Source organism: Primulina huaijiensis, chromosome 8 (assembly GCF_012295235.1).
Source record: "Primulina huaijiensis isolate GDHJ02 chromosome 8, ASM1229523v2, whole genome shotgun sequence".
Lineage (NCBI taxonomy): Eukaryota > Viridiplantae > Streptophyta > Magnoliopsida > Lamiales > Gesneriaceae > Primulina > Primulina huaijiensis.
In genome coordinates this window covers 1,165,901-1,174,401 of record NC_133313.1, presented here as the reverse complement: position 1 = coordinate 1,174,401, position 8,501 = coordinate 1,165,901, and the positions used below count along the sequence as shown (strand labels likewise).

Sequence of the window (8,501 nt, the reverse complement as noted above, 5' to 3'; positions counted from 1 at the left end):
AAAAAAAAAAAAAACACTTCCATGTGAAAATTCAAAAACTAGACTCAAAACTCTTGAAAATAGATAAATGCGTTTGATTTTTAAAAATATTAGATATCATGCGAGACGGTCTCACGGATCTTTATTCATGAGATGAGTCAACTTTGTTCATAATTACAATAAAAAGTAATGATTTTATCATAAAAATTATTATTTTTTCATATAAAATATTTGTCTCACAGAATTTACTCATGAGACCGTCCCACTAGAGTTGGTGTGTTTTAAAAATATGGTCAAAAAATATAGGCCTTTCATGATTTTTAAATATTTCAATAAGATGAAAATTGTAATTTGTGCCTACTTGATCATGGATCAAAAAGGGAAGATCCTTGTAATATTCGTGGTTCGGGATATCAAGATAAGAGGATCATTTTAAACATGTTCATCTTTTGTTAGTTCTTTTCTTTATGATGTTACACATACATGAATCAAGTCATTAAGTTTCATGTATTTAGGTAATGTTTCCCAAATGTTTTATTTAAAAAAAAATAGAAAAACAAATAAGTTTACAACCTACTACCAAACATTTAGGTGATATTTGGTATGAAGGAATGTAATAAGATATGAATTTTGGAATTATATGTTAATTTCATTCTTAACCCTCATTTTATATTTAAAATATTTAAATAATCTATAATTATTTTCTATCACTTAAAAATGTTTTTTTAGAAGTTAAAATTTTCGGCTTTTGGGCTTCTTATTCTACTTATATTTAAAAATAAAAATAATTTTTTTCACATTTATCAAAACATCAATACTGTTTATATTCTTTTTAATAAAAGCATTTAAAAAAGCTAAATTTGTTTAAATATTTTTTTAACAACTTCTTTATCCAAATCCATTTTTAGTCTTGATAAGTATTTTTTAACAAATTTTATGCCATTGATTCGGTACTTTATCATATACTTTGATAAATTTATTTTAAAATAATTTAAATTTTTTATATTCAAAAAATTCTATAAATTATCTATTACTATGTGAAACTCCGTTATTTTAATACCAAAAATATAATTTATAAAAAATTGGAAACTTTATAATAACTAGTGATATAGATTTTTTTAAAATATTTTTGATTATTTTGAGAAATTGGTTTAAAATCGAGTATTCTAGTAAAATGTTTTGAAAATATTTTTGGTTATTTAATTATTTGAATAAAATTATATTATATTTTTATTAAATTATTACATTAATGATGAAATTAATTAATTATATTATAATATTTTAAAGGATAATTTTATATTTTTATTAAATAATTAATTTAAGGAAATCCATATGTACTTTTATTTACAATATATATGCATGTTCTATTGTTCTATGACTAGAACCGTCATGTCATTCCGACGATGAAAAATTGGTGGATTTGTGATGACCCCCGAACTTTTGGCTCCCAAAAGCTCAACGAGCTCAAGCCAAAGTATTTCATAATTTCAATAATGTTAACTCATAATAAATCAAAACTCTCAGCTTTAAACTAACTCAAAACTTTCAACTCATGAACCCGAATTCAACTCCTTAAGCTCGAACCAAGCTCAATCTGTATGAGCCAAGGAAATTTTGATATTTTTAGCTCATGAAGCAACAAAAACCTCAGCTTGTAGACCCTCAATTTCACCCCAATAATTCGAAATCCAGCTGCCATTTTGAGGTAAAGATTAGACACATTAATGATGTAAGAATTGACATTTTAGTTCATCCACATGACTCTTTCGTTGTTGCACACTTAGACCATATTAAAGGTGAAGATTTGGGCTCCAAAAAAACATGTGAATGGGCTGCTCTTTCAGATGATTTTTGAGCCTATAAACAACCCATATATTTTGAAAAATAATCATACAAAACCCTCCAAAAATCTCCAAATAAATAGACCATTTCTGTAGCAAGTTGAATGCCATTGTCCAGAAACTATGTTTGCCGATACAATGTTCTGAATCCGATCTCCATTTTAGAATGTATCAAAATACATTTTAAATATTATATCCAACTTTCGGCTCGATTCCAATGGATAGATTTCTACAAACAACCACAACAAGAAGATTACTCAAATTCTATGCGAGAAAATAACAACTTCTGTTCATAGTCTATTAATTGCTTCAAATAACCTCAATTTCATCTCGAACCGACAGTTCAATTTCATCTCCACTGTTCACGACTTCCTTAACTTCTTTATGAACGTGTTAACCAAATTTCATCTCGAACCGCCAGTTCAATATTGCACAGTCACTTCTACGTGTTTACTGATTTAAGACGTTTGAAAATTCAAAATTTTATTTCGTTCTCATCCTTTTGAGTATTCTTTTGGTGGCTAGTGGGGTATCAAAATAGAACGACACGTTGTAGAATTTTCTAGATTTTTGACCAAGAGTAGCAGACGATAACAAGTAACATTGCAGGTAGCACGCTACTGAAGAGTTAGAAAAACTACTTTCAAAATTTGAAGATCAATCGAGTTTATTCGGAAAAGTAAATGGGCTTATGTATGTCTACTTTCAAAAATACGTATATATGTTAAGTTTCATTTCTGAAATATTTTACAAGAAAAACATGTTTCCATCCTGTCTAGTTTCAGTTGTTTTTTTAAAAATTATATATGTGATATTATGTTTAATCCATCTCTATTGGCTGAGTGTTTTCCCAAACACTTGTCTTTTTTATCTCTTCTCCTCTTTTAAGAACAAGGAAGAACTTAAAGAGCTTGAGCAAAATCAGTTTTGGGGCCGGTGATGATAATGTTTTTAAGCCGGGTTGTTATTTTATTCGAGTTACTCTTGTCTTTTTAAATTATAAACTTTTGTAAACATTATTTGTTTTAGTTTATTAAAGGGCATATTTTGTTTTATGTCGTTTTTGAATTTATTTGAACCGAAGGCTAAGCCTACATGTACAGAGTCCAAGGCTGTTGGGCTATATTAATTGGAAGGAGGAGGGCTTGATGTGCATGTAGTATAAGGACATCAATTAAATACTTGATTCAAATTATCTTGTCACCAATGTGTCAAATTTGATACGAGCTCTCCGAGACTCGATTATAATAAACTTCTTCTTCGACTCACAAAAAAATCAATTTATCTTTTTAAAAAATTAAACTCTAGGTACAATTTTGAGTGTGCTCATTCCAAATTTTCAAACTAATTTTAAGATCTCAAATTATATCGGTAATATTATTTGTAAATGAATAGTAAATAACTTCTCTAATTTTGTGGTGCACTCTACGGTAATAAATCACTGGAAATGTTTTAAATTTTGTCTGCATGAAAAAAAAGTATTGTTCCAATGGTGTCTATGTGTCATTTATTCTATAATCGCGTGCTTATACAAGATTTTTTGAATACCGAAAACACGTCGCGAGTTTGTTAATTATAAAGTCGATAGATTTTATAAGCTACTATTTATTGGTTTTAACGTCACATTTCGTAACAGAGTTTCACGTAGAACGTAAAAAAATTCACCTGATCCAAAGATTCAAATCCATGAATGTGATTTTCAGTTATAATCCCTGAATTTCCAGTTGTGTAAGAGCTGTAATCCTCTTAAGATTTTTTTTTAATTGCGAGCATACAATTTGTAGGAAACATCCATTTCGTGGCCTGTGGGGACCTTAATTGATCTCTAAAATCCAAGTGATCCAATCGTCATTCACTCTTTGATATGGAAACATGAGTGTGCATATCTCTTATCTGGTTCCCCACTTGTCTGTCCACCTTGATATGACATATCAAGAAAAAGGCTTCCAATCTCATTAAAAGATTTAATTAATATCATATATTAAATTAATTTTATTATATAAAATACCATTTTCTCCACCTAAAATTACTCAATTTATAGTCTTGGATTCCCTTATTTTTTTACGTGTCTCGTGAGGCTTGAACTAGCATGGGCCAATTATAGCAAAGGACCATTTGAAGTGTAATTATTTATTATTTGTTATTGTTACTGTTCTATTAAGATAAACATGGGATTAGGGTTCGTTTGTTCTCTTTTGAAATCATCTTCCATACATAATAACTGAAATAATAAATAAATATAATGTCGATAATGGTTGTTTTATGTTGGAATTCATGTCGCGAAAATAAGCAAACTCGGTATATTTGTCTCGACACAAAAGTAATAGCATAGTTCGAATTTGAGCTCGACTATATATCTAATACAACTCGTCTGTTTGTAATCCCATTTTGCTTGATATAATGTCATTTTAATCTTTTAAATTATATAACAATCTAAACTACTTAACTACATGTATAGATCGTTTTCATAGTAGGGACAAGTATCACAACCAACACGATGTTTGCTCATAATTTCTTCAATCATTATAAACTAGCATATATAACTCAAAATGAGAACTTGAACCACGTTGGAAATATGGACCTTTATATGTATGTATTTACATTGTTTACTTAACATCTAGACCAAAAAAATTCTACATTGTACTTTACATGTGTGTTTGTGTGTGTATTTTCACATCCTATGGTATACAAAATTGTAGTAATCCACTACTACCATGTATGATGCTATATTAGTACAAACTCTAGTGCCTCGACCATCAGGTTACAGATATCCTTCGGATAAGCCTGTAAAATATAGGAGTGAATTAGTATTGTATGCATCACAAAACACATTATATTCGTCGAATAAATTTTTCGACATCACCCGATCACGAATATTCAATAAATGTATATCTTAAGAAAAACCAGAACATATTACGGCTTTTATTCGTGTTATTGAAACTAATACGACCATTTTATCGAATTCTCGACGAAATTAAATAGTGATGAATGAACTAGATTACCTGAAGCCTGGCTGTGGAGATGGAGATGGAGATGGAATTTGGCCATAAATATAATGTGTAACAATACTTTTTGGCTGGAAATATATTTATTTACTCTGTTGCTCTTTCTTGGAATACTTTTGATATGGGGGATACCCTTTCTTCCATGCGGAGACCTGCAGCCATTTGACATGTAAAGGACATGGTCTAAGTAAAAGATTTATAGTAATTTAATAATAATAATAATAATAATTATTATTATTATAAAGTATGATACACTGAATTTGGTAGTAAGGATTGAGACCTGAATAATAATAATAATAACAATAATATTAGCATGAATATTTGACAAGGTCTCATATACAAGCATTAGTTTATGTTAGTCTTACATTAAAGTATTATACTACTACAATTAATAGTCAATTTCAATTTACAAATATTATGAGTAATTTTATCTGGACCGATGCTCCATTTTATGAATAAATTTTATCCATCAAATGGAGGGTTAACGCCATGAATTAGAGTGTAAATAACATTAGTTTAGTTCGACTACTATCGACATCATAATGTATTTAAATCGATTTTCGAAAAACATATATTCTTGAAATTTTTATACAGAGAAAAATTATTATTGTATGAATCAGTCATACCACGATTCTATTTTATTTTATTTTTTAAAGAAAAAACAACTAAGCAAAAAATTATATAATTGTGTATCTTTTCTTCTTCTTTTTTTCTATATTTAAAAGGCTGTGTGGGGGAAAATGTCAAATCTACCAGGTAATATGGCACATGAAAATTTAGATATACCAAATTTGGGGTCCCCCCCAATCAATTAGTATATATATTATTAACTCAAATTGTATTTATTATAATATTTTTTGACATAAAAATTAATAATTTTTCATGAATAATCCAAATAAGATATCTATATCACAAAATTGATTCATAAGACCGTTTCACAAAAAATTTTGTGTAGTTTTTATGTATGTAAAAAATAATTTTTCTCTCCACCTCAATCTATACAAAATATTGGAAAATAATTCTAGAACGAAACAATTTTATGTTATATTTTTTCCATAAAGGATAACTATGTATTATTTCGTAAATTTCTTCAATTAGTATTAAAGAATTCAAATGAAGTTTTTAATTTCATTTTTCGAAACACATATTTCCATATTTTTTTCCATTTCCATAATCCAAATCCTAATTTTCCTCCTTGTCACTTATCTCCACATGATTAAAACGAAATATCATTATTTTATTATAATTCAAACTACCTCAATTCTAATCATATTATTCACATGAAGAAAAAAATCCTTTCAAATATAATTTAATAATATTAAGCAGACACATTATAATATAATTTAATATAAAAAAATAAAACTGATCCATCCAAAAAAAAATATCTAAACATACAACTTTATTTTCCCCAATATTTTCTATATATATAAAAAATAAAATCAAATTGTTGGGAAATATTTTAGCAAGATTTCATGGCATATCTCCTAGTGTGACATCGACGCAACGATCAATAAATTCAAATTTAATGTTAGTATTTATTCTACACAGCCTAATAGAGAATCCCTAACTCCCTACGATTAATCAATCATCCACCACAAAATTCAAATACAAAAATTAAAACTAAAAAACAAACAAATTATCTCGTCCATGAAATTTTACTTTTCTCCATCCGTAAATTTGATGGAGTTCTCCTAAATCGTGTTCCTCAAATTTGTCAAATTTCAGTGTCGAGTCCGATGATTATCTTTACGGACATGACAACTGAATATTACTCGTATACCCAAAACTATATAAATCATCTAAGAAAAAATGAATAAAATTGCAAAATAAAACACAAACTTCGACCAATTATAACTAGTAATAATTGATTACAAACCTAGCTGATGAACCCCCAAAAAAATATATATTCGAATTTAAATTGTACTTATTTCTTATATAATATATGCTCAAAAAATGTTATTATATCATACCAGATCATATGTGCGAGGTTAAATTGGTATGTTCTAGAATCTCACCTTCAATGTATGAAAAATAAATATATAACTTTTTTATATTTTAATATCACACCTATATTATATGTATTCTAACATAATTATAAATATTTATGGGGGAAATAAATTTTTTTTTTCCAAGTGGAATAAAGGTAAAACGAAACCAAAAGTGAAATCGCGATAGATTTGGTGAGAAAAGGAAAGAAGATATTGACTTACTGCCTCGATATCAATTTTGTAGACCAGAAGCTTTCTTCTCTCCCGGCAGCTGGTCCTGTACGCCACCACTACATGGCCAATCGCCAGTACCAGAGAACAGACGAACAGCGCCGCCTCCACCGCGCCGCCGCCTCTCGAATTACTCATCATGTACACATACGAAGCCTTCAAGGACACAAACACCAGCGACGCCGCCGAGCAAACGGTGGCGATCGCCAGGTACGGCCCCCTTGATAAACTCGGACCGTCGCAGAAACTGTAAACACCTGTTGTAACACGCACAATGATTGAATTTACTCATAAACATGTGAGTTCGTGTGTTTTTTCGTTCGTTTTACGGAAAATTTTGGTGGGTTTTTTTTTTAGTTGTTCTTATGTTGACATAATTTCAGGGTGAGATTCCTGAAGCTTTTGCACTGGATCCGCTACATATTTAGCTCCACCCTTTATATCCAACCCAAAAATTCAGTTGAGAATTTAGAATCTGAAATTATATATATATATATATATATAAATGAAATGAACCTCATACTTACACAAAATGATGGCGGAGCGGATGATAGATATGAGAGGGATATCTATGAGCGAGTCTCGGAAATCATAGTCTCTAAGGTACAAATACAGTGTCCGGAGGGTGATTGGCGGCGCTGGTGGCGGCAGGGCCACCGAGAGCAGGGCGGAAGGGAGCAGAGCATCAGCGATGACTAACAGAACCGGAGCTGAAAACAACAGCAAAGAGATCAACATGGCGACCAAGAAAAACAGGGTTTTGATCCATCTTGGGATTGCAAATACCAATTTCTTCAATGCTTTTTCTTCTTTCAGGAATCCCATCTCCCTTTTTCCTTCCCCCTGCTGCAGATTACTGTGTGTTTTTTGCGTGGAAATTTGGTGAAAATAGAACGGAAAACGGGTTCGAAGATTTGACTCGGTTGTTGGTAAAATGTATGAACATGAAGACGAAATCCGTGCTGGTCAAATATGGGAGGCTTATTCCGTTTCCATGCTCTGATTTATAGTTTACAACATCTAAGCTTATGCTTTCTTTTCTAGTAAGGATAGGTGTCTTAAATTTTCAACTGCAATTAATTAAAAATTCATCGTCAGAAAATATTCTCCTAATTGGTGGATCGGCTATCATTAATTAAAAATTAAAAGGATAAAAAGGAAATTGAATGATGTAATATTTCATTGTAGATAATTTTTTAAATACATATAAATGTAAAGTTTCTGTGCTTTAAATTTTTAAAAATATTAAAAATCTATTGTCTTTCGATAATATATTTAAATGTGATTTACTTGTTTCTTTATCATCGTTTTTACTTTTTTGCTTGGTAGTTGGTATATGATTACTTAAATGCCCATTGATTTATAAAAATTTATAAAAGATTTCTAGGTTATTCTTCGTTTAACATATGTTAAAAAGAAAAATTAGGCAAAAAGCATTTAAGAATTCCCGTAAATAT

General features: G+C 29.6%; 1 protein-coding gene across 1 annotated transcript; it reads right to left on the bottom strand.

Annotated features, from left to right (window-relative positions):
* Positions 1-4,352: 4,352 nt before the first annotated feature.
* Positions 4,353-8,072, bottom strand: LOC140983508 (uncharacterized). The gene is made up of 4 exons (XM_073450588.1): positions 7,572-8,072; positions 7,036-7,301; positions 4,823-4,977; positions 4,353-4,604 (listed from the first exon to the last, which is right to left on the bottom strand). The coding sequence occupies exons 1-3, from the start codon at positions 7,867-7,869 to the stop codon at positions 4,909-4,911; spliced, it is 633 nt and encodes a 210-aa protein (XP_073306689.1). The 5' UTR covers positions 7,870-8,072; the 3' UTR covers positions 4,353-4,604; positions 4,823-4,908.
* Between the last annotated feature and the right edge of the window lie 429 nt (positions 8,073-8,501).